The sequence below is a fragment of the Chelon labrosus genome (genome assembly GCF_963514085.1).
Source record: "Chelon labrosus genome assembly, chromosome: 14".
Taxonomy (NCBI): Eukaryota; Metazoa; Chordata; class Actinopteri; order Mugiliformes; family Mugilidae; genus Chelon; species Chelon labrosus.
Window position 1 is genome coordinate 11,173,770 of NC_140347.1, and position 27,285 is coordinate 11,201,054.

The following is a 27,285-nucleotide window of genomic DNA, read 5'->3' on the forward strand; positions in this document are numbered from 1 at the left end:
CACATCCATGACTCATTGGGACTTATTTGAGACCCTGTCTGGAGGTGGTCTCGGTCACTTGTGACCTTATCCTTTCCTAACGTGAACCTGCAATTTGTCCTCAACTGATGTCATCTTGAGTGATTAACTCATTCCACAACTAGAGTTAAAAGCCCTCTAAGCAAGTGTAGTAATGAGGGATTCATTAGTAATGAAAGCCTTCTGATTTGTCCTTTGTCCTTGTCGCTGTCAACCAACTAAATAATGAATAAATCCAATCAAAATTTAACAAATTAAATTATTGAATATGAGTAGTCTGCACGCAGTTCCCTCTTAAAAGATGCACTTTCCCAAATTGGGACGCATATAACAACAAACAGTGCTGTTTGTGGTCCAGATACGGTGGTAGCAACCCATCAGACACAGCAGCTGAGCCTCAAATGATCTTTATTTACATACAAGAGTATGAAAGTACGATTGGATCTTGGGTGCTGGCTGACAGTTCTGACCACACAAATTTGGCTACTGGAGATTTTTCGTGATCTGACCAAGGGTCCACGTAGCAATCAGTGTTGATGTCATAGCGGGACTGCCACATATACAGTAAATCACCGTCTGGGGCAGACAGGGATGGCTGCATTATAAGCATCGGGCCATCGTTGTTATTGTATATGTTGATAGCTAGCGGCTATTAAACATGTGCCAAAGCATCGAGAAGATAAAGCCCTGTGACTCTGCCAACATAAATCTATCCCTCGGAGACATCGCCGACTATGATGGAGCCTGGTGGAGGCCGCCGGGGTCGGGCTTGCCAGCACGTTGCCGCTGCCAGGCTGAGCAATCATTTCCTTTGTCAGCATCTTGCAGCTGCATCAGCAATGCAGAGAAATGACGCTGCACAGTCGAAGGGGAGCAGAGCGCAACACAGAGAGCAGACGGGTCAGTGACTATATGCTGCAGAGGAAACTGGCCTTAACAGAACATCTCTGTGACTGTGAGAAGCCTGAAACGCAGTTATTATCTGAGATTAGATTAAACACTAGTCAACTGTGGTCTGAGCAGAAATGTGAGCATGACGCAAAATCAGAATATCTACATTTAAATTGCGAATACATCTGCAGACACCATAAAATACACTGTTGCCCATAAAGTTGTGATGATTTTGTTTTCAGACACATTAGTCTTTGTATTCCTATTTGTATAAATCACACTGTCACAATCAATTCATGACATTTCCCCATGCAGCACAGCCTGGCTTTGTTGTGACCAAATCTAGCCACTCCCACACACGTGACATCAGAAACTACTGGAAAATTCACAGCGAGTTAATTATGTATGAGAGCTCTCCGGGACATTAACATATTTACAGAGAGCACTTTCTTCGCAAACACTTGTCATCGGTCCGCCCGCCAGCACGGTAAACATTTCATTAATAAATAATAAGGCGCGGTGAAATTTGTCGCCCCGGCTCACCCGCTGTTACGGCAGGGAAGAAAGGCGCCCTCACGACTTGCGACTGGTGAAGGGCCTCATTTGAAGGCTACATGGGTCATGGAAGGAACCCCCTCCAACATATCACCTGCTTCACTAGTGAAATGTTGAGCACCACTTGACAGAACACCACTTGAAGAATTAGAACAATTCATACCGTGCAACAAGAGAAGGACTTCACCATTCACTACACATAATTGGTCTGACTAGTTTGATTTACTTTTTGAACAAACACCTGAATGCAGACTTTTCATTCCACCCCACGCTGTTTGGTCTTTAGTTAATGATTTAATGCATTCATTTCCCGGCTGAACAGGAGTTGAAAAATTTTTGAAAATTTTTGATGCATCCCTATTAGATGATGATAATTTTTCAACTCTTGTACAATTGCTGCGGTTGTTGCTTGCATCATCACAACATCCTGTTTTGGCCGTGTTGTTTCGGCGATAAATTTCCCGCCGAAAATGGCCCGAAAGTGCATTTTCAGTTTTCGGACGAAAATTTTCGGTGCATCCCTACTATCTAATGTTTCACATTAAAATTGATGATTTTAAATTGGCCGTAGGTGTGAATGTGAGTGTGAATGGTTGTCTGTCTCTCTGTGTTAGCCCTGTGATAGACTGGAGACCTGCCCAGGGTGTACCCCCCGCCTCTCAACCGATGACCCATCACAGGACAAGCAGTTACAGAAGATAAATGGTGATAGTGCTAGTCTGGAGGACGTTCCTTACCTCGAATATTTCTTTATATATTGCAGTCCCAACCAATTAACTGCCCTTGCCGATACATCGGTTGGTTTTATAAGCTAATAATAGAAATACTGGCATCCGTGTGCAGTGCAAAGCAGTCTCTATAAAGAAGAGGTGCCTAAAATAAAGAGTCCCTCCACAAAGGTCAGAGGAAACGCTTAAATCTTTCTAAAATACAGTAAAGCTCAGCATTACAAAATGTCTTTCTGTAATATTATAACACCAGTAAGACAGTGACCCTTTTTCCACAATGTTGCGTAAGTGCAACAAGTGTTTTTCCAGTGAAGTATCCTATCTGCTTCTACATTTTTTTTTTTTTTTTTTGCTAAATTCTTTTAAAATAAGCTACCGAGGAAGGCTTGGCTTCTCAAGTGCTGTCAGTAAACACATGTGAAAACCTGCACATTGTGGTCACATTGCACTCTGGTCTATTCACGCTACTGTCGCTGGAAAGAAAACACACACACCACATGTCGTGTCTGCTTCACAGCACAGCCCAGTATTGTAGAAGTCTTGCTGTAGTGTGTTCAGGTTGTTTTCTCATCCTCAAGACACCCATCTATTGATTGATCTGACAATTCATTTGTCTTAATTCCTTGCAAAACAGATGTTACAATTTTAGGGGGACGTTTTTTAAGCTTTTTCCTTCAAAATCAATGCAAAGCAGATAAATGCACACATAATTCTGCAGAGGTGTGAAAGCAAAGCAGAGGCAGCCTGGAAGGAGGGTCACCCAAAATTAAAAAGCCCAAGCATACTTTACTGGTAATGATCTGAAATCTGGGACAGAGTCTAAGAAAGCATAATGCATAGAGTCAGTTATCGCTCTCTGCTGCTCTCAGCTTCTCTCAGCTTCTCTCAGCTGCCAGGGATCTCTGGCTAGCTGCTTAACGTCCACATATGGCTGAAACCTGTTAGAAGAACTTACCACCGCCATCCCTCTGCCTCGGCAGCAGTATAAACTTCAGGGTTGGGTGGTGGCTGGCTAAATTAAAAGATTTCTGCTCGATTTATTCAGCGGTGAGGCTTTAAATATAGACCGAGGTGCACTGCTGAACTCCCGAATCAAGGCTAAACGGACTTGAAAGCTAAATGGAATTGGAGAGATTAAGAAAGAAAGAAAAAAAAAAAAAAGAGCGAGGGAGATTAAAAATAGAAAATGTTGAGCGGGATATGAGCGAAAGCCTTGCTCGCCGGAGCTCTCTCGCCTCTGCCTGTGCTCCAGATGTAAATGAGCAACTGTGATTCTTTTCAGGGGAAATGAAGCCACACTCGACGGCCACCGGCTGACTTTGCGCACTTCGAGCACCCCGTGAGCAAACATAAAGAGCGGCTCTAGCAGGTGGAAGCGGAGGGCTGATATGAGCCCTGATATGACAGGCCCTGTTCTGACAAGCTTTCATGGTTTCATCGGTTTTCACACATCATTTTCTCACTTGATATCACCACAACAATGACCCAGTGGGTTGTTTTTTTATTTAATGAAGTCACCGGATAAAAAAAAAGCGAAGAAAAAGAGACCTTCTTTTTTTTTTTTTTTTAATCGACAGGAAAGAAAACTAGCAGTTGCAGAATTGCAGGCGCTCCAAGGAGATCATATGATCTGTAGCCCTGCTCTCACATGTCAAAGTGCGCCCCTGACGCCTCTGTCATAGCCTTCATTCATCCGTGGCTCAACATTTACTCATCTGTAACAATAACTTCATTTGAGACTTCCAAGTATGTCACGGCTCAGCCCCCAAAGCAGAAGGAGGGGGGGGAGCGAGCGAGAGAGTGAAAAGAGAAACGTTTCATCTATCTCCGCTGCTGGAGGAGTGACACAAAGGACAGCACTGTTGTGGTGTCTTTCTGACCTCTAAGGTTCTGGCGTGACGCTGAGGGGCGGAGAAGTGGCTGACTGTACACCCAGTACCGAACGCATGAGCCAAGGCCATCTGACCCACCACAAGCTCCATGTGCGACATTAACTCCTGAAGAGAAGAGGGAGGCTTTCTGCAGCCGTCCGTAATGACAGGGTGAAGGTGGCTACAGACAACTGACAGGCAGGTTTAAACTCCCTAAGCAGAGTGTTTCAAGCTTGAAAGCAGTTGGATTTCACACAGGGTTTCCCATACAATGTTAATACTATGGCGATTTGCTCCGCCGTGGTCTCATGACGAACCTGAAATATTTTTGCACGTCTCAAATAACGTTTCATGTGTCATATACTGTATATATAGTTGGAATAGCATCATAATTAGGGGCTTTTATTAAGATAGTAGAACCCCCCCCCCCCCCAAGAAAACAATGGCAGGATGAAAAACATTAAAAAATTAGGTGTTTTTTGAGCTAAATGAGGGAAAAATTGCATGATGATTTTAACGTACGCAACTTTACAAACGGCGTCCCATATGGGATCAGGATCACGAATATTAGAAGCCGTGGTCTCGACCCCGAAATCATCTCTCCCCAAAGGGCCGGCCACTCACCTGGTCTGTAATTTAACCTGGCGGAGAAAACGGCACGGACAACTCACGTAGCATGAGAAGCTATTGGTGTTCACTAATAAAATTTTACGCAACTTTTTCTAAAACCTGATGTTTGTGCTCTTGACTTTTAGACCATGGAGATTTACAGCAATTCAAAGAGAGTTGGTCAAAACCCGGAGAAAACGGCTTTAGATGTAACGCGAACTAGCTTAACTTTTCAAGAGCTAGCTAGCAAAGTTAAATTGAATGTCAACCGTTTACTATAAATTGAATTTATTATAATATATACTTTATTTAATCTTACATACAGTTGCCCATAGAATGCCACGTCTCAACAGCCTATGTTTAGTGTTGCTGTATATGAACTGCACTATTGAGTCGCTATGGGGGTGCCGTTTGTAAAGTTGCGCAAGTATAAAAAAAAAACGCATGCATTAAAAAAAACGCACGCAATTTTTCCCACATTTAGCTCCAAAAACATAAAAAAATGAGGTGTCATTTTTAATGGCTTTCGCCGTTTGTAAGGTTGCGTACTTTAAAAGCTAAGCTAAATGTGGGAAAAAATGCGTGTTCATTTTAACGTACGCAACTTTACAAACAGCGCCCCATATGTCGCTAAAGCCATATACTGTATATATATAGTTATTAACAGTTGGGATAGCATCATAATTAGGGGCTAGAAGAATCGATGCCAGGATCTCATGAAATTTTGTGGGAAACGGAAGTTGATCTTGGTTTGAAAGATCCAGTAACAATTCATAAAGTTCTCACGTTGATATTTTTTTTCAATACTCATCATTTCCTGCATCCTCTTGTGAGAAACCTTGCTGCGGTCTCACCAGACAAAAAAACGAAAAAAGTCCCGTCAGGCCTAAAAGCTGATTGGATTGTAGTATGAAGAGAAGAGAAGAGCTGTACAAAATCAACACGATCAGTGCGTCTATCTCAATCTTAGGAACCAATGACAACACTGGTTTTAGTTTTAAGAAAGCTGAAATATCTCCTCATGAGCTGTCACTAGGTAGACGCAGGCAAAGGCTGGCCTGAAAAAAAAAAAACCACAAACACTGAACGCTGCATTTAAAAGAAAAGAAAAGTTTCCTGGAGACAGCGTTGAAGAGAAACATATTCTAGAGAGGACTACGGAGCCGAGGTACGAGCTGCCGTCTCCTCGCTGCATTGGCTTTGACAGTCCTATTTATTGGATTCAATACAGTTAATACACGTGTCCTGGAGAATAACGAAGGAAATTTGGATTATTTAAAAGTGGATCAGGATCAAGAATATTAGAAGATCAGTATCGGATCTTCTAATATTCTTGATTGGGACATCCCTAGTCTACATATCAGATGTCCAGGCATGTGTTTTGATAGTGCTCTGAGCCCAATATACAATAACTGTAGGCATGCACGTAAAACAGACACAAACTGATTTGCAGGGCTATTGTGTAATCAGACGGATGTTAGCTGAACAACAGTCAGAGTACATCCAATCATCTATTCATCTATTCATCTATTCAGTCCTCATTTGTCTGTGGACTGTGTCCAGCTATCGCTGTGAGGACTAGTTTGACTTTTAGATCATCTATCTGTGGACAAAGGGCCGTTTGAAAGGTTTGGGGTCAATGGGTCTCTCTCTTTCTTTCTCTCTCTCCCTCTCTACCACCAATCCACCCATCCATCTATCTAGCTAACATGCAAGAATTAGGTTTAGGCTAGGGCTGGAGTAAGGCAGTTACCTGTGTATATGTATGGATAGAGTTAGAGGCTAGGGTTAGAATCAGGGTTTCCACTGATAGAACAGAACATCTCAGGCTGAGATTGCGACACGTGTGGCCCCAAAGTGCTTAGAAAATACTAAAATCCGTAATTTCCTGCTCAGCCTGTTGCCACCCAGCACAACCTCGGAAAGGTGGGAAAAAAATGGATAGATAGGATGGATAAAATCTGGCTAAAATTAAAATACAGGGTTGCCAAGGGCCTAAAACTGAATCATGCCATATTTAACACAGACTGAAAGAAGTGGGGAAACGTTTCAAATGTGTTTCTTTTTTTTTGTTAAATGGGAATCTTTGCATCTTACTGTACTTGTCCATTCAGCTTCTGTTTCTGTCTTCAAGTTGGCAAAAAAAAAAAAAACCTTAACCACAAAGTCCTGAATAGTAATAAAAGGACCAGTTGATGATAGGTTTGCAGTTGCTCCCATTATGGGATAATCTACAGACTATTTAAAAGAGTCTATAAAAGATTAAATTCCTAAATTCATCTGTTCAACAGTTCAAAACCCAAAATATATTCAAATAACTGTCACAGAGGACTCATTTAATCCATGTTGGGGAGCCAGAACAGAGAAATACAAGTACAGTTTAACTGTTTACAGTTTAAGAATTAGACACTGAAAGGCTGAAAGGTCGGGTTAACCTTTCAGTTTTAAAGTTCGCCAGCAACCAACAATTAATCATGCAAGACATTTATAAGGCAAACGTGAATGGCTGCGAACCAAAACAGCTGAACACAACATTTAGCTGTTTTAATGATGTTTGTCTATGTTTCTCTGGTCAACTATTAAAGGTAAACTGCTCCCAAAATGTTTGTTTACCGTCAGGAAAGTATGTAACTCTTCAGTGGAACATTAGCGGTTACATAAAGTTGCAAAAGGATTAGATTTTCCGGCAGCTCTCTGCACTGGCCACTACACAAGTCTGCTCCAAATGACTCTAGCCAGAGAGCGGTTAGAGACAGTCAGGGACCAAAAGGGACGTAGGGAGTCACCATGTGAGTACACACCACACCTGCACTTCCCAGAAGAAGCTGCTTGCTGTTTTCTCTGGGGACACTGAGAACAATGGGACCACACTACATCAGCAGAGTACAGCACGCTCCTGAGCATGAATCAAAGCCACATAAATGAGGAGGATAGAGTAAATTCTGAGAGCAGGTGCTATCCAGGTTGAGTAAAATCTGTAGACATGTGCAGAAAGTGCACGTGTGCCACGTTGCTTTCATTAAACATCTCCAAAATATGGAAACCATTCATAAACACCCAATCCTGATCAGCCTGTGGTTTCCAACCCAGGGGTCTGAACCCACAAATGGCCATAACATGGTTAATAGGATGAAACTGAGAAAAGAAAATAGAGTTAACCTGTGTTATTAAAATGAATGCTCCAAAATCAGTCTGAGAGGCGAAAATCTCATCCTGACATCCAGCGGGAATTGCGGGACCCTACATTCACAGGTGTGTGTCGAATCAATTCAGTCCACCACAGGTGGGAGTCCAGCCAGGTCCTTCACACGTCTAAAAGCATAATTAAAGGAAGCAGGCTGCAGCTGATCAGAGCAAAGGGTCTGAAAAAAAAAAAGCAGTTCCTGAATGAAACTGTCTATCAGAAGGATCTGGACTAGACTTTCTGTCAACACCACCCTACAAAATGCACCGCTGAACACGAGACATATGGATGAAGTTCTTACATTAACTCTAATAAAGATCTTTAACGCAAACCTGTGCACATTCACAGAGCGGTATACGTTTTAACTTGTCACTACCGGGCACAGCAGCTTCACTTTCGTGTATTTGTGGTAGAAGTCTAACTTATAAAGGTATGGCAGGTTAGATGCAACCACCCCATTCTGTGGAAGAGCTGGACTGACACAAAAATAGTAATTAAGGGCTTAAACGATTAGAAAACTTTTTTTTTTTTCACAAGAAGTTTAAGAAATCAAAAGAAAAAAAGCGAGTTTGTGTAAAAGATGACTGTCACAACATGTTATCAGGCCAAAGCCTCGGTAAACTTCTGATAGCCGTCTTCACACATCATTTCCTCTCGTAGCAACACTTGTGTTTCAGAATTCTACACGCTGCTCGACTCCCAATAAAGCAGCTTTTGAGCTTTTAGAATTTTTGAAAATAATGTAACGTAGTGACTGAACGTTTCCTACAGAGCAGCTTAGAGGGGAACTACTGTTTTTTACAACCTGGACCTTATTTCTATGGTTCGTCCACAACGTCAGAATCGGAAAAAATATTCAGCTGTGTTGCAAAAAACTAGCAGTAGCAAATAACAGGTAAACAATAAGCACAGCGCTCAGAGATGACATCATCCAGGTCCGTGGTTAGTAGGTCAATCTACAGACCCCGGATGCGTATCATAACAAAATATTGGTGAAATGAACGAGTTTTGTGGCAGATAATGTGTTATAGAGGCTGCGTTTCGGTGCCCCATTCACTTCCATTATATGGATATACGCGACGCTCCACTGGATCTAAATATGGACCGAACGACTCCAAATGACACCAAAGTTATATGGGTGAGTAAACGATTGTATTTTATGCCAGAAAGAAGGTCCTGGTTGTAAATAAACAGTATTTCCCCTTTAAAGCCAATCACTGCCCACATCTGTTATTGAAGGCATCAAGTGAGTGCTTTCGTGGTCAAAGCGGAGACGGAGCAGGCAAAGCACGGCAGTGAGCGAGGTCGCCCGTATCGGTGACCGTTCAGCCTCATCCTCCGTTGTCATGGATACCCGTCTCTCCTCGTTTAGATGCCACGCTTGCCTTGTGTCTTGACCCGGTGCTGCCGAACCCTTTCCAAATGACGGAGGAAGCTCCTCCTCAGACTCTTCTACCGTGCCCATTACATGCACGTGAGATACTTCCAGGTTACAGATCAGGCCCTAACGGTGTATCGTCAGCACCAACGGATGACAAATTCATAACAAGAGGACGAATTATACGGTTAAATTGAACGCTACCAAGTGGCACAGGCCTAAAGGGGCGACCGAGCTTGGGCTCCACAGCTCCACAAAGTTCAAACCTGATTGTTTGTTTGGCATCTGTGCTCATTTAGCCGTCAAAGTGTTTAAGAAGTGCACCATTAAAGTACATTATCAACTGAGCTTATTCCCCTCAAGGGGATTTCATACTCCTGAGGCCCTGTGTGGAAGAGTTACGATAAGAGGGTACACGATTTTTATCATTCCAGTTACGTTTGGGTGCTTAAATCAAAAGTCCACATGGCTAACTTTAGGCCAAGTTATCAAAATATTCTGACCACAGAGAAGTAACCCACTAATGAAAGCAAAAAAACAGTACATCTAAATGCAACTAAAGTTCCCCAAGTTAATCACCGGGACTGCTCATCAGAAATCCTTCTCTTCTACTGCATCAGATTCCCTGTGTTACCGCCTTGCTCGCCTCTGTGTGATAACATGCCGGATCAGGTGTCCTGCCAGCACAAAGTATCCGCCTGTCAGCTCGTGACGGGGGTGAACTGCGATTAGGAACACGGTGCTTTGGCAGCGTTTCATTACAGTGCAAAAAAGGAAGACAAGCTGTTTAAAGCTGTCTGTCTGAACGGGCCGGCAGGCTGAACGCGAGGGACTACTGGACGGCACCGAGAATTAAAAAAAAGGAGTAGCTCTTTACTCATAACTTATTCTGACAAGAGAGGGCTTTTCTTTTTCTCTGCAAGGAGCCGGGGGTCAGATGAGGATTCTCTAGGATTAATGAAGACTTCAGCCAAACATGAGATAATGAAAGTGTACAGAGCTTCTAAGAAAACTATATTTTCGTAAAGCACAGTGGGTCCTGAGGCTGGTTTTAGGGATGCACCGAAAAATTTCGGCCGAAATAACAAAAATGCGTTGGTTGCGGTTGTTGCTTGCACCATCACAACATCTTGTTTCGGCCGTGTTGTTTCGGTGCATCCCTACTTGGTTTCCATACCTCCTACCTCTGAACAGAGAACCGTTTTAAAGCCAGTGGAAGGCGGGTTTTCTGAAAATAATAGCACTTCACCGGCAAAACAAAGCTGGGGGGGGGAATTACAACTCCACATCGCACTGCGCCGCTTCCGGACTCAGCAGCTTTCCCTCGAGAGCCACCTAAAATAAATCCGTCGCGAAGTGGCGAAACCTCGCTGTCTGTCTCGTGCTGTGTAAACAGACGCTGATTCATTAGGGAACACTTCTTAAAGGAGTACGGGAGAGAGAGAGAGAGGGAGAGAGTTTGGTGAGCTAATGGAAGCGGCGGGCGACATAATCAATTGCACTAATTTCGCAAACACAACACGCGCAACAAACGGCTGCGGTCCAGGCCTGACCAGGCTTTATGGGCCGAGGGAGTGGAGTGGATGGAGGGATGCCCATCATTGTTTAACAGGGAAATCGAGGTGAGGAGAGTATTTAACCCCAATTACCAGAATGGGGAAGGAGGGAGACACTTCCCTTGCACGAGGAGGAGAAGGTTGAAATATCCAAACCCAACTAGTGGAGAAGAACACAAAGTTGGGGGGGAGTTTAGTGCCTCGTGCTGCGGTGCCGAAACCACAGCTACACATCTGGATAAGTGAAGATAGATGGACTGACATGATGCCAACGCAGTACACCTGCACCACTCTCCTCCTGGTCCTCAAAGTTAACAAGAGCATCCATGACTAACTAAATACTACGCCAGAAAAAACACAGAGCCAGTGGATCATGTGAGGCTGTGTCCTTCAACTGACTCGACCGAGCATCAATAGATGAGATGCTGATGATGCCGGGAGGAAAAAAAAAAAAAAGAGAGAGAGAGAGGGGAGGGAAGGAGGAGGAGGAGGAGGAGGAAGGGGGGGGGGATGCATGGTAAACAACCGAGCAGAGAGGGTCAGAAGCGAATGCGTCAGGATGCTTGGAAAGCTAAAAAAGACCCTGGCTTCTTAGCAAGCGACTGTGGAGTGTGGGTCCCAGTTACGCACACTGCACGTATGCCGCTGTGTTGTTTCACTGAATACGCCACATTATAAAAAAAATAAAAATTCAAAAAAACAGCCGACGCCTCACCAAGACAGCCCTTTTCCCGTGCAGAGGAGGCAGCCCGGAGTGTGTGTGTGTGTGTGGCCAGCCAGCCAAACCAGGCTAAAGCACGTTTACGCGCAAGAAGCGTCAATAACAGTAAAAATGCAAAAAATAAAAATAAAAAAAAATTAAAAAAAATCAAAGTGATTCATTCGGGCTGCTGGAGACGGGAGCAAGCTGAATGACAACAACAAATAAAAATAATAATAATAATGGAAAAGCAGCGGCTCACTTACCAGTTCAAACGCGCCTACTATTAATTCGCAGCCCTATATTCCATAGCCCGTTAAAATAAAAATAATGTGGCGTTAATTGAGGCTGCTGCCGCCGCTGCTGCTGCCGCCGCTGCTGCTGCTGCTGCCGTGGCCCTGATGTCGCCGTGCTGCTCGTCGTAACCGCGGCGTGTGATGATGATGATGATGGCGTTAGCTCTGCAGGGCCACAATGGAACTGCCGCTGCCTTCACGAGCCGTGGGAAATTCGGGCAGCGAGGCGCGAGAAACGAGACCCAACAAAGGCTTTACACAGGAGACGAGTGTATTTTTTTTTTTATTTTTGTTTTTTAAAAAAGAAGGAAAATTAAAATAAAATCACTAGCAGATGCGTTCAATGTTACGTTTTAACCGCGGGATTCGCAAAAAGCTACTATGTTTATTTGTTCTGTCGTTCACTTAAAGGCGGCCCACATCATTAGCATCCTTTACGGCTCGCATTTGCCTCGTTAAATATCACATTTGACGTCGGCTCCAGAAAAGTGAAAACAACTCCCGAGCCAACTTCATAACTTTAAGACTTTTGTCTGACGCTTTTCATTCATTTCCACACCTGAACGTACCGGCAACTCCGAATTCCGAGCACGCAGCGGACCCGGTTCTTTGACTGACAGGTCTCTTGTCCAATCAGAGGAGAGTAGAGGGTAAGGCGGGGCGGCGGTGGCGGCGGTTGAGCGAAAACAAAGTTCAGGGTGATTTTTAGATGAATATCTCAGCAAAATGTGTACGTCTTAGTCTTTTATTCGCTTTTAAGAGTGCAATATGAGGCACTTTATAACAATAAAACATGCTAATGGTTCAGTATAAATATAATGCCAGTAAAGAGTTTGCTGAGACCGTTTACATTTTTAAATTATGTAAAGTTTTCTCTGTCACGTGGAGGTCGTCGATGTTTTGCAATATATCAATCAGCTGTTTGACTTCTAATCACAGCTGGTTGAGCTGCAGCGTAGGCTACGCGCTTTTCTACCTGACGTTAGGGCGCCATCTTTTGTCAACACGTGGAACAGCACCTTGATGCCAAATGGCAGGAAGCTCGACAGCCAATGTCACCAGATTTATTTCCATCCAGTGCTGCATTCATTTTTCACCAAGATCTTGTATTGATGATGGGAGAGTCTGACCACTGAGCAAAGCCTTCTCCAGCACATCCCAAAGATTCTCAATGGGGTTAAGGTCTGGACTCTGTGGTGGACAATGATGTCTCGTGTTCTCTAAACCACTCTTTCACAATCTGAGCCCAGATGAATCCTGGCATTGTCATCTTGGGAAGAAAAGACTCCATCGTGCTGTTGCCAAGAAAAGAAAATCCATTGATGGAATAACCTGGTCTTTCAGTATATTCAGGTAGTCAGCTGACCTCATTCTTTGGGCAACATAATGTTGCTGAACCTAGACCTGAGCAACTGCAGCAACCCCAGATCATAGCACTGCCCCCACAGGCTTGTACAGTAGACACTAGGCATGATGGGTGCATCACTTCATCTGCCTCTCTTCTTACCCTGATGCCCCCATCACTCTGGAACAGGTTAAATCTGGACTCATCAGACCACATGACCTTCTTCCATTGCTCCAGAGTCCAATCTTTATGCTCCCTAGCAAACTGAAGCCTTTTTCCCCCAGTTAGCCTCACTGATTAGTGGTTTTCTTAAGGCTACACAGCTGTTCAGTCCCAATCCATTGAGTTCCCTTCACATTGTGTGGAAGTGTTCTTACTTTCACTATTAAACATAGCCCTGAGTTCTACTGTTGCTGGTGGTCGATGGTTCCCCACTATCCTTCCAGTTTTTAATAATCCGTTGGACAGGTCATAACCCAGTTTTAGTAGTTTCTTCAATCTCCTTAGATGTTTTCTCTGCTTGATTCATGCCAATGATTTGACCCTTCTCAAACATCTTTTCCACAACCACAGGATGTGTCTTTAGACATGGTTGTTTAAGAAATGAGAAGCTACTCATTGCATCAGTTGGGGTTAAATAACTTGTTGCCAGCTGAAAGATAATCACCCATGCAGTAATTATCCAATAGGAGGCTCCTACCTATTTGCTCAGTGAAATCCATGTGGCGACTTTTGTTTTGTCCAGGCAGTGTATGACGTACAGTATTTATCCATTTCCTTCTGTTGCTGTTACTACTACTGAACTCATTTATCCAGGTGTTCCTTGAATGAGTTGAGTATTTCACAGGTCCTCCTGTAACAGCGCTGTTAAACAGCTTTTGCCACTTTAGCAAAATGTCCGCTGATTCAAGTGCCAGTTGCTGTCTGATGTCTGCAGGCCGGTCGGTCAGTGATGACAGCCACTCTGCCCTCTGACATGTTCCCACAGCTCATAACCCGCAGCTGTTCCCCTCTGGTGGGACGGAGGAACGCGGTGACCATCACTCGCATGCAAGAAGCCCTGGCATCATCCGAAACTGAGCGCAGACTCAGTGTGGTAAAATGGGAGGTAATATTAATATTTAAGCTTCTTTTCTTGACTAAAGCCTGAAGTTCTCACTAAATATTGTGAAATCAATATTAATATCAACGCAGCTATGTGCCATATTTATAATTTTATACTTCCGTAATACTATATAATAACCGATTTCAGCGTCTCCTGTTAATAATAATTACATCCCCAAAGCATGCATGTTTTTCTTTCGACATCTGCGCATGTCATTCTCATGTCATGCAGGTTCCTCTCTAAATATATTTCTCATTCCCACATGCTTCATAAATCTTTTTCACAACGCATCTTTGAATGAAACGGCGTGAAAGACGACTCCACTCCAGGACAGACCTACAAACTGAATATTCTGTCAGTGAGTCGTTAGTTACGCCCACTTTTCGCTAATTAAAAAACTGCTAAAATTAGTCACACCTGTGTTTGGCACATGTTCCATTAGTGAATCATTAGTTACACCCACTATTCACAAGTCAAAAACTGCTAAAGTTAGTCATACCTGTGTTTGGCAGCTTTCTAAAGTGACTTTAATTACAATATTTCCTTTATCATCACATTCCTGACATGTATTTAATGATTTTCAAGATATTTCCCTTGCGGCAGTGTGTCCTCCAGCAGCAGTCTCTTGATTTTGCAATCTTGAAACAAATATACGAGCCAAAGACAGTTTCCCATCAAATGTGAGCCACTTCTCAGACACATAAGTTCACCTAATAAACCTTTATTGTACAAATAAATTTAGTAAAAACACACCATATTAACGTCCTGTGTCACAGACTTTGGTTCTGCAAAAATCACAAAATGTAAATGTAAAAGTATACAAATGCAAATTAGAGTCATATAAAATAAATGTTTTACATATGGCATTCAAGTATTTGTTGAGCTGTCAGAGAACTTGTAACACTCGCTGGAAACCAGAGTGTGTCAGTGTTGCCTTAAAGACAGCCTCTGCCGTTGGCTATTACTGTAAACATGAGTGCAGTTTATCACACTTTAGCTTTTACCCCACCTCAACATCCCCTCTGGACAAACACAGATCATGAACTAGCACTGGGCTGTCACCGGAATATCACAATATCAGAATACTTGGATGACTAACAACAAAATATATATATATATGTTTTTATACCTACTGTCTAAACATTTTGATACTGAATGTGCTCCGTGTCAGCCTGTAGTCTGCAACATTCAGTTGCTGTGAACCGGCAAGTATGTTCCTAAAAGTTACGTGAGAAATTTAAGCAGGTGCAACTACAATGAGGCAAATGCAACAGTGATAATGTACAGTGATAAGTCCTGGTTCACAGTCAGAATTTGGGTTCATCCACATTGTGGATGTGGTTGAGGTACGGGCTCCGTGCACAGCAAACTGCAATAATATCTCTTTATAGACCTACTGTGTTGTTCCATTATTTCTACATTGTTCTAATGCCAGCTGTTCATATTAAAAATATCACTTTTCCAAAGCAACTTTATGAGTTGATACTATGGCAGTCTTCCACTCCCAACCCAAAAACATATATTGTTTCATGAAGAGATAAGTTTAAAAAAAAAAAAAAAAAGCCGTCGATTCTAGGCTTGTAGCCTCAAGCATCAAGCCTTATAGCGTCAATCCTTCGATTCTAAGCTTGAGGCTACAAGCCTAGAATCGAAGCCTCAAGCCTTATAGCGTCAAGCCTTCGATTGTAGGCTTGAAGCTACAAGCCTAGAATTGAACGCTACGCTATAAGGCTTGTAGCGTCAAGCATCAAGCCTTATAGCCTCAAGCCTTCGATTGTAGGCTTGAGGCTACAAGCCTACAATCGAAGCCTCAAGCCTAGATTCTAGGCTTTTTAAAAAAAAAAAAAAAAAGTTAAAAAAATCCTTTGATTCTAGGCTTGAGGCTACACTGTTTCATGAAGAGATAAGTTGTTGTTTTTTTTCTTTTTTTTTTTAAAAAAAGCCTTCGATTATAAGCTTGAGGCTACAAGCATAGAATCGAAGCCTCAAGCCTTGAATCGAAAAAAGATCCTGGCAGTTTGCGCTTTTACAGAGTCACATTCGTGTGTACAAACATTAATGACCTGAAACGTGTGACTCAAGTGTAAATTACTGCAGAAAATGTGTGCTCTAACAGCTAACAGAGGATCTTCTAATTCGCATTTTATGTCGTGCCCACGTGTCAAGGCATCAGGTTCTACCTTCAGTATACAGGCTCCATGAGGTTATAATAATAGACCTTTAGAATGTAAAACTGTGCCATGGGTGTGTGGAGTAGGTTATAACACTGGGTTGCTTAATTCCACAATCAAAATGATATAGTTGAGAATAACACAGTTGAACAAAAGAAAAGAAATTTAGTAAAAAAGCAAACATAAAAAAATGGAAAGTTAAAAAATACTTATATAGTGTATGACCATAAAAAGAAAGACTTCCATTGGAGGCACAGACCTTTGTCTGTGTCTAAAAACTATTGACAAGTGGCTGCTCTGGTGCTTGTGTTTCACTCCATCCTGCTGCTGCCAAGATTTGGTTTCCAGAGGAAAGTGTCAAAGATGGTTTGGCTTCACGCCACCATCCTCCTCACTAACAAAGAAAATAGAAGGAAATGTTATTTTCACACAACAACGACAGAGACGGAGCATGAAATATCTCACTTAACCTGATGTCCACCGTGTTAGGTCTTGCTGTGCTACGCACATGTTTAAACTAGACGTTTGTAGAATATACTTTTTGAAATGTTTGCATATGTCAGTTCTGCAACAGGAAGAAAATACTGAATATCACTGAAAACAGTTATGTCAGACCTGAAGTTGGATTGCTCAACGTCTTCAATGGTGTCCGGCAGGGGCTTGTTGGCCGTTTCAGGCAGCATCAGGGTGAGGGCGGAGCCCAGCAGGGGGCAGAGGCCACAAAGGACCATGGGAGCCTGAGGACTGATGCGCCTCAGAAGGTACATCATGGGAGCCATGACGCCCCCCGTCCGAGCACACATGGAGCCTATACCGATCCCATTTTGTCTGTAAATTAGGGAGATAAAAGCTCTAGTTAAATCCTGTATTGATATCTGTATCTGATAAAGTATCCTCATTTGATCCACGAGTCTTTGCATTTACATTTCATATGATGTAATTTGATAATGGACGGATTCCCGTTCATTTACACCTTGTGTTACCATGTTTTCTCTAGGTTATCAAAGGCTACCAGAGAAATCTTTGACCTAAATTGCCTTTGTATGACAGAATCTGAAAGTCACATTTTGCATTTTTTAGTTTCCAAGCTCAAACACGAGGTGAACAAGTGATGTACCAAAACAAAAAAAAAACACTGGCATTATGCAAAGGAAGCTTTTGAGCTTCTTTTCCTTTTGGGTGCCTCAACCACCTGGCCTGCACTTGGCATGTGTCTTGATATTTTTTTAGCGGTTGCAAGTGAAAGGTTAGGGATTGATCAGTGGACCCTGTAAGAACCTGGGCCGATCAAATTGGTCCATTGCCGGACAGAGCTTGCCCAAAACAAAAACATATGTACTTCATCTGAGCACCAGACGTAACTTACAGTTGAATTTGTTGACCGCAGAATGCCTCAGATTGGTTGTAGGACTCACCAGTTGTGAGTTGAGGTATTTCTCCATTAGTTGAAACTCGCCCAATAATGAAATCCAAAGGGCGTGTTAACGGATTATTCTCTAGTGCTGACCGCAAGCAAAATTTGACGTACTTTTCTTGCGCATTTCCATTTCATGCCACTTCCTACTTCTACTCCACTTACATCACAGATGCAAATATTGCACTTTTTATTCTGCTGCGTTTGTACTACAGCTTTCGTTGCTGGTTCCTTTTTCAGACTGTAATTCCCCACACGCTTCCAGTCCAGGGAAAACTTGACTTACTGATTCTGAGCGTTCTTTGTGGGTTGAGAAAATCTCCTACTTTTAACTCTTATAACTATAATAGCTCATTCGGATTAGCTGGTAAAGGCAACGGGAACATATGGTATGATATTTTTTTGAAGCGAGGTTTCCGGGTTTGTCGCTGGATTGCGGCTAACATATGAAGAGCGTATAGAATAGTATGCATCGCTGTAGATCAAATTACCCAACAATGCATACAGCAGTTTAAATGATCTCAGCTTTAAACATAAAAAGCAACATGCACTTGTATTCATTCAGAAATATAATGTGTAATAACAAAACAGAGGCCATTTTATTGCACAATATCTACAAGTATTTACAGGTTTTTTAATGCAGGACTTTTACTCGCAGTGGAGCGTATAGCAGTAGATTTTCAACCTAAGTAAAGGATCTGAGTACTCCCAAGGAGGCCGGGGCTTAGTGACAGTGTCCGTAGACATTCATTTCACACAGACATATTGCTCTTGTCAGCATTGAGGCTCACTTTCTTTCTTTACAGTAGCTGTATTTTACTTTTAGCGATCTAGTGAGACTTCTCCTCTCGCTTCCCAACATAGCAGCAGCTGCTGTACACGTGTTGCAATTGGAGGGAGACTTGTCCTGCGTAACCCTTTATTGTCATTTGCCGATGATGAGCTTCACACATCAGTTTGTAATCCTGTTTTTGTAATATTCCCCGTGCGTCTACAAATCAAATAACTGGCCCCTGTTCAGGAATCACTGGTACAAGCCACATGTGGAGGGATACTACGGGATTGAATCAACGTGTCTAGTCCAACAGAGGATTGTTGGTATTATTACTTGGATCATATATATATACATATACTCTTGTTAACACTCTCACTGACACTTTGTGTAGGTGTTGACATAGCCTACAGCGAAACTGCTGCTCAGTCTGTTTACTGCTCTGGAAAAAAAATAAAAAACTTTCCACACTTCTACCTGCCACTTGTCTGACCCCGCTGCTGAAACTTGTTTTAGTGGATAACTTCTAATTGTGTATAATTTAATATGAATGACATGTTCAACGTATTTAAACGACTTAAAGGGCAACTACTGTTTTTTACAACCTGGACCTTATTTCTGGCATAAAATACGATTGTTTACTCACCCATATAACTTTTGTGTAATTTGTAGTCGTTCGGGAGATATTTAGATCCGCGTATATCCATATAGTGGGAGTGAATGGGGCACCGAAACGCAGCCTCTAAAAAACACATTATCTGCCGCGAAACTTGTTAATTTCACCAGTATTTTGTTATGATAAGCTAGTGCTATTCTCCGTTGAGTCCAAAGTTACCTGTTATCATCATCCGGGGTCTGTTGATTGACCTACAGACTTCTGACCTTGTTATTTAGAGGCTGTGTTTCGGTGCCCCAGTCACTCCCACTATATGGATGTACGCGGATCCCCGGATAATGTCTTCTGACCTGGATGATGTCATCTCTGAGCACCACACGCACCCGCAATGGTCGGCTTGTTTACCTGTAACCACTGCTAGTTTTTTGCAACATGGCTGAATATTTTTCAGAGGTTGTGGACGACCCATAGCAGTAGTGAAAATTTAAATAAAACTTAACAGATGTTTTTGTCAGAGGTTTAACTAATTAAATCAACGTCAGGGACCAAAATGATTTGGGATTTGAAATGGGTGGGATCTACTGTTTTTTATTCATGTAAAGCACTTTGCAAAACCCCTGAAATATGTCAGAATCATGATCGGAATTTTAATATGGGCTACGAATGCCGCTCAATGAATAGCTGGTATGGAGAGTCATTCATGAAACGACTTGTCACAACGTTATCCGTTACCCAACAGAACACAGCTGACTCACATCTCAATTACAACATAATAACCGTTGGCTGTCTTTCAAAGAGAAGAGTGTTATAAAATGTTGAAATTTACCTAACCTGCTCCGGGGTCAATCAGTCTGAACATGTTTGCTCGGGAGCTTTCTTTGTTTGTTTCGGGAGGAGGAACACGTCGGTTTATGGGAGATTAACACTCACCTGATAACGGTAGGGAACACCTCAGCTGAATAGACGTAAATGATGGAGAGGGAGGCTGTGATGCCAAACTTCCCAATCATGGCAAGGACTGTTTTGATAACAGACAAGTCTGTTAAAAGGTAGAAAAAAAAAAAAAACTTGAATAAACAATGTCTGACAAATATTGAAGCATAGAATAGATAGGGCACAGAGTCTACTGTTTGTACAATCTATGAGGAGGCCTATTGCATGTAGTTTAGCTGTAGATGAGTGTGTGTGTGTGTATGTATGTGCATACCGCTGGGGATGAAGATGGTCAGCAGGCAGGCAGTGCCGCCCACCATTAGGAAAGCCAGTTGGGAGAACTTGCGGGAGCGGTTGAGGGTGAAGAGGGTGATGGTGCGTGCCGGCATCTCTACCAGACCAAAGATCATCTGGGTCAGATAGATGTTCATCCCGAAGTCGGAAATATTGAGCGAAAGGCCGTAGTAGACAAGGACGTTGACGAACCTGCGACGCGCGTGGAGGCAAAGAAAGGGAGCTCACTGCTTTGTGTAGTGAAGTTACGTCAATTCCAACAGACCCCCGTGTTAACAGCAGAAATAAATAATAATACAAATGTTTACAGCCTGGTACAAAACTAGCTATTTGGCCTATGTTTAGCTAATTTCCCCATTGATGACAACTGTACAGGAGTGAATATTTATGTGACTTACCTATTTTCCCATTTTTGGATTAGCTGGTGCTTAGGCAGAGCCAGGAACTGCCAAGATGGCAACAGCCGGAGCCACCACACCGAGCTTCAAAACCACCCTGCAGGGAACCTATGGGTGACGTCAGCAAGGGTTTGTCCATTTCTACGGGGACTGATTTTTCGGAGCAACCCTCAACTGGCCACTTAACGAGCTGCAGTTTTTGGCACTTCTGCTTTGGTTCTGATTATTGCGGTCAAATTTTGATTGTAAAGCAATAGGTAGAAAAGCTTTATAAATATACAAGACCATTTAGTCAAAGACATTCTTGTACAGAACGGCATTTTAGGTGAGACAACTCAAAGGTGGTAAAGGTGCACTGACCCTCCACTGAAGATACTATTCCATGGTTTTAACCTTGTTTCACACAATAAACATAAAAACAACATTGGCTATACTGATTTTGAGGGATCTACACGGAACGTCCAAGATGGCCTGTGCCATAACTCTTTATTTTAGTCACATGTTTGAAAAGCTTACTTTCTGGTTGTGCAAAGAACTAGTTTAGCATGAACCAAATGCGGAAATGAGGAAGCCTTTTCAGGCGTAGTCACTAGGAAGTTCAACCCATATATTTTATAACGTGAAAGGGATGGAAAAGGAGCGTTCAGCTGCTCAACACTCACCAGAGATAAAAGATAATAAGAGATCGCTTCCTCATTTTTGGGGTTCGGACGAGGTCAAGGAACGAGTGCTTTTTCTGCACCGCAGCCTTCGCGTCAGTTTTACAGACCTGGCGAAACGAGAGTAAACCAGTGAGTTTATGACGCCAACAGTCACCAGTCACGGTTATCAGGGGAATGAAACACAGAGCTGTTTTAGGTAGTTTGAATATTTGAATGAGAGACAGTTATCAAAAGAAATGTATGCAAAGTAAAAATGGGTGCTCCTGGCAGTCATCAGGCTGTGTCACGGTGTGAGTACTCTCAGTGCTACTAAAGCAGTGTTTGAAACGTGTTCATCATCATCAACTATACTATATCTTCCTAGTTTTGCTTCGTTTTCAGATATTGTGTCGTAAGCTCCTCAGCTTATTAGCTAAAGATCTACAACACTACAGCTGAATTCAACGCTATGCCTACACTCATAACATGGGCAGGAGGTATTCAGATACAGCACTGATTGTATGTCAGCTATTTGGAACGACTGAGAGCCCAATACAAAAGTGCCATACTTATCTATATCTACACTGGATCTATATAGAACACAGGAAAATAGACTTACGGACAAAAACACCAACCAGGTACAGATTTCAACAAATTTAAGGAGATATTCGGAGAGCTGGCTAACTTTACAGTCAAATGGGCTCAAGAAAGGTCCCCTTTGTCCACCCATAGTTCAAAAATGTGCAAGAAGTTCGAATAATGTTGTTTTCGAAAGCTAATAATGGTGACAGAGCAAAAGCAACCAGTCGGGGCAGGGCTCAGTATGGTGTTTGTTAATATCGTCCACATTTTAATAAATGAATTAATATATCTGTAAACTGCTAAGTGCTAAAAATAAAACTCTACCTGACACATCTCCAGGTCTTTATCGATGGGCTTCCCATTCATCTGCGCTGCCTTCTGGATCAGTTCCCAAGCCTCTTCCTTCCTGCCGTTGGCCATTAGCCAGCGGGCCGACTTTGGCAAAGCCCTACAAATGTAAAGAACATTTGCTCTGTTGGAAATCTCACAAGAACGCCTACTAGGCCAATGGTGCTGCAGTGTGATTATATATCAGCTACCACTGGCATACTAAATGGAAGGCTGCAGTTATCTGTGTTGTTAGTTATGTTTGATAACTAAAACTGAGTATAATATGTAAAATCCATAGCAAGAGACAGGCGAGTAGACCTCAGAGTAGGTAGGTACTGTTGCCTGTAGCACTACACTAAAAGTATGTGAGGAATTTAACACCAGTCATGCATGATATTGAGCATTCGTCACAGCTTTAATGTTCAATCTAACGGGATGAACCTCCTTAATCTAGAGTTTCACAAGCGCAACGCCACATTTTTTCTGTAATGCTGTCGGAAACCTTCCCGAAGTCTGTTTTCCTGATTATAGTGCGCACGCTGGGTCAGTCTCACCAGATGTAGAAGATGAAGAGAAAGCCGGGTGCGGATATAGCCAGCTGCAGTTTACGCCAGTCTCTTATGAGGTACGCCACACCAGCCAGAAGAATGTAGCCGAAGCCGAAGAAGTAGTCAGTGATTATGCCAGCCAACATCCGCTGTTTAGATCCTGTCCATTCTGTGCCTGTGTGGCGGCATGACAACACAGCGGCACGTACACACAAAAACAAAAACACATGTATGTTTAATGTCTCAGGTCGACAGACGATAGACACGTGTCGCAAACTTCAGATTTCACATAAAACAGCCCCATCTCCATGATGTTGTCTCCCATTGGTTGAGGGTCACATTTTTAGGAATCCACATCCTGACACAAGTTTCTGTTAAAACAATTAGAGCCTCCAAGCTCAGGGATTTTTAGATGTGATACTCTCTCAGAGCCGTGAAGGTCACTGTTCAAATATTTCAGTACTTCTCTTGGAAAAAAAAGGACCTTTATGTAAAAACCTGGTTGGATTGTCACTTAAAGGGGGACTACTGTTTTTTACAACCTGGACCTTATTTCTGGCATAAAATACGACCGTTTACTCACCCATATAACTTTTGATATGCTAGTGCTACAGCACTAGCATATCATAACAACCTACAGACAGGTTGTGGACGAACCACAGCAGTAGCAAATGCGTTATTTAGAGGCTGCGTTTTCGATGCCCCAGTCACTGCCACTATATGGATATACGCGGATCTAAATATCTCCTGAACGATTATAAATGACACAAAAGTTATATGGGTGAGTAAACGATTGTATTTTATGCCAGAAATAAGGTCCAGGTTGTAAAAAAACAGTAGTTCCCCTTTAAAGAACAGAGTTTGTCGTGACTGTTGTCTGGCTTTATTTGAAAAAAAGAAAAGTATTTAAAATTGACTTTTACCCTTTAATCTCTTACGGTACAAGTGCAGATATTGATACACACTAAAAAAAAGCACTGGACTTGTAGAGTTTCTTGAAGAAGGTCAAAAACACATCAACAATTGGGCCTTTGTCAGAAGCTGAAAAAGATATTCCAGAAAGGACTGAGAGGAGGAGAACAATAAGAGGAAGAACACTGCCATCCCTATACATGGATGGGGAAGTGAAAAAAAAACACTCAGAGAAGAGGAAAATTTTCAGAAAACACAGTATTCCAGTTTATTTCCTGGTAACAAACTGAAGCAGAAACCCAAAGAGAAAACACCCAGGCAAAAACAGATCAATGTAGTTCACGCTGTTGAGCGCAGTGAGGAATGTACAGACTTGTACACTGAGGAAGCAAAACAACCCATCCACAGACACATGTCCCAACACAGGAGAGTCGATTCAGTGGTCAACCTACACCTGAAGGACAAAGGGCACTCCCTCGAAGACAACAACATCTGCATTTTAGCCTGAACAGGGGAGACGGCCTGAGATATAATCTGCCATCAATCTACATCACAGTCTTAACATCTGTTACCAAGAAGTTTCCACCCTGAGTCACACCTTGAGACTGGAGCCTGTGGCTGACAATAGGTTGCTAATGCACCATTCATTGGAGAAAGAGGACAGAGACAACCAGTCCCGTCGAACGACAGGTAGGTATCTAGTCTTTAACAGACACTAATCAAGCAAGTTTCGGATGGGTTACACCCACAGATACGCTTATTTACACTCCAACTCTAGAACTGAAGAAGCTACTTGGCTGAGTGACAAAACGTCTTCAGGAAACTCTACAAGTCCACTGTAAGCATCGCTTAAGTATCTTAAAACCATAGCAAATTTGACAGGTTCTTTCAAAGTACAGGACACTATTCACTGATTTTAAATTACAAAAGTAACACAAAATCACAGTTTCATCACAGAGCTGTGTTTTTGCAGGGCACTGACCTACGACAAAGACATTCATGATAACCCCCGAGATGGAGGTCCCAACCATAAAGCGGAGCGCCGTGTAGACGTAGAAATTAGGGGCGAAGGCGGCCGCAACGCCAAAAACAGCCTGGATAGCCAGGCTGATGAGGATGATGATCTTGCGACCGTATCTGGAATGAGACAACAGAGTTCCTGGTGATACAGAGCAAGCCACACAAAGGATCCGACCGACGCACAGTTCTAGAAAGTAATCCACGGGACAAAAGCAAGCAACAAGACAAAGGCATAATCCTTTTAAGAGTGCTCTGAAAATGCATGGGGGATGTTCAACTTACTTGTCAGCTAAGCTTCCAAACACAACAGCTCCAACAAGGAGGCCAAACATGTAGATGGAAGAGCCCATATTGTTCAGGCTGGCATTTTCACAAACCAGGTCCCACTGGAAGGACAAGTGACAGGAAGTTAGGTGAAAACATTCAGTGATTCAATTCAACTTTATTTGCAGCAGCTTCAATAACAATTTACAGAACCCGCTCTGAAGTTCTCAGAGCAAGCACAAAGACGGAGGTGGCAAGGAAAAACTCTTAACAGGAAGAAACGTTGAGCAGAACCCGGCTCATTTGGAGGGGACCCATCTGCTTGAGGCCAACCAGTTAGAGAGAGAAAATGAAAAAGAGAAGAGAGCAGCAACCGCTCCAGTTACTGTGTTGGCCAATGTTTTTTCCCCCACTTCCACAAAATTAGCACGTGTATGTATGATCCCCGGCAGATGACGCCTAATATTTCATAACTTCTTCTGGTGCTACGTTAGGGCCTTAGTTCCCTTTGACAAAATCAGATTTAGAGCGTTTGTTCCTCAGGTTGATCTACCTACAATGAGTACTATTAAGTTCCTTCATAATTTCATAATCTTTTCATTAAGTGCTCGTTAACTTCCTAGTTTCGTAATCATAACACTGCCACATGGGACACTGTCTTATTCAATCACAACATTTTGCTCATGTAACTGCTCTTAGTGCCCACCCCTCACATGTCACGTGGTACAACGCTTGGCAGTGTATATGGTGGGGCCTAAAAGATGCCTGCACGGCAGGAGTCCATCTCCCGACCCTCACCCCTCTCAGCCCCATCTCAGATATCACTGTAGTACACTGTAATCAAACTACTGGCATACCCCCAATATTCTGTAGCTGCACTGAGTCCTCGTGTTGAACACATTAACGGGACAAAGTACATATTTAGTAAATTAAAATCCAAACATCAGTCTTTACTCACCTCAGTTACTGTGGTGCTTTGGAATGTCTTTGTGCTGTATTCCCAGCCCCCTTGGCAGTTCACAGTTGGGTGTCCATCGTCATGAGCCTGAGCCCCACTGTGGTTTAAGGGGACTGCACAGGACACAGGCTTAGGCTGGCCATCGGATGCAGTCACAAGGCTAAAGTTCAAACCCGCTGAGGGCCAAGTGGAGCGGCATACATGAGGAGGAACAGCCCCGGTGAAGACTGAGACCAGCATATGAAACGCCAGAAAGATCTGAGGTAGACAGATCCATACATACAAGATCTTCTGGAACTTCCCAAAGCCTCCAATAGCATTTAGGATTTCATCAAAGCTCATTTCGCTGGCCATTTGCAGACGCACACTTTAACTGGTCAGGTTTAACTCAGAAGGTCCAAAAGTGCTTTTAAAATGGAGCTGCCATGGATGCAGAAGCAGTTAAAGGCAGGCAACGCTTTGTCAGTCAGTCAGTGTGCTAGAATTGTCTGCCCCAACGCAGATGATTAACAGGCAGAAGAAGGCGTCCTCATTCAGATGCAGTCACACCTGTATTGTGTTTCGCTTTGAGAGCAACCTGTGTCTGTCTGCAGTGAACTGTCGCTCTCTGAGGGTGATCTAACTGCACAGCGATGGGAGTAAACTAAAGCAAGAGGGAGGTGTCGCTTGCTGTGGGAGGAGCCGCTGAGTAGTGATGACTGACCTGCTCTGCCTTTGTCTCTCCACCCCTGCCCAAAAAGTTTCATAAGATTAAATTAGGTAACCCGTTTTGAGTTCATACCAAGGGTTTGTGGCACTCTCTCGGTCGATGCAAAACGAGACTGGAATTTTATGGACTGCAGGAGCCGAGGGAGAGCGAAAACACATTCACATGCTTTTGTTGTGAATGCAAAAATGCACAGGCTTCCTTTAGCTTTTGTATTTTTCCTTGTATTATACGTCAAACTGGTTAGTTTCGGGCAGAACTGAAAGGCTTCCACATTCCAGCTGGTATTGAGTAATGGTGGAAGTAATCCTTCCGCTATTTGATGCTATGTGGGTGGGAGTGCCTATCTAAGCTGGTGACACAAAAGACGCAAATAAATAGCAGAGATAAGGCTGCAGTGACCAGACTACAGTTACTCATATCATTAACAGACATCACTTAGCTTGTGATGTTTGCCTTGTACTTTCGGGGCCAGTGATACTTTCACCAG

General features: G+C 42.9%; 2 protein-coding genes across 5 annotated transcripts in view; both read right to left on the reverse strand.

The window, feature by feature from the left end:
* The window catches only part of fynb (FYN proto-oncogene, Src family tyrosine kinase b), a 76,601-nt gene extending 64,710 nt beyond the window's left edge, over nt 1-11,891 (reverse strand). For all 4 annotated transcript variants that reach the window (XM_084560470.1, XM_084560471.1, XM_084560469.1 and 1 more), the window contains exon 1: nt 11,757-11,891. The gene's annotated coding sequence lies outside the window, so the exon portion shown is untranslated. The remainder of the gene's footprint in view (nt 1-11,756) is intronic.
* Nucleotides 11,892-14,941: 3,050 nt separating this feature from the next.
* Nucleotides 14,942-26,823, reverse strand: LOC311499705 (organic cation transporter protein). Its single transcript, XM_084560806.1, has 10 exons — nt 26,090-26,823; nt 25,150-25,253; nt 24,830-24,984; nt 22,942-23,110; nt 22,382-22,505; nt 21,497-21,603; nt 20,417-20,628; nt 20,140-20,248; nt 17,023-17,235; nt 14,942-16,801 (listed from the first exon to the last, which is right to left on the reverse strand). The coding sequence occupies exons 1-10, from the start codon at nt 26,441-26,443 to the stop codon at nt 16,765-16,767; spliced, it is 1,584 nt and encodes a 527-aa protein (XP_084416932.1). The 5' UTR covers nt 26,444-26,823; the 3' UTR covers nt 14,942-16,764.
* Between the last annotated feature and the right edge of the window lie 462 nt (nt 26,824-27,285).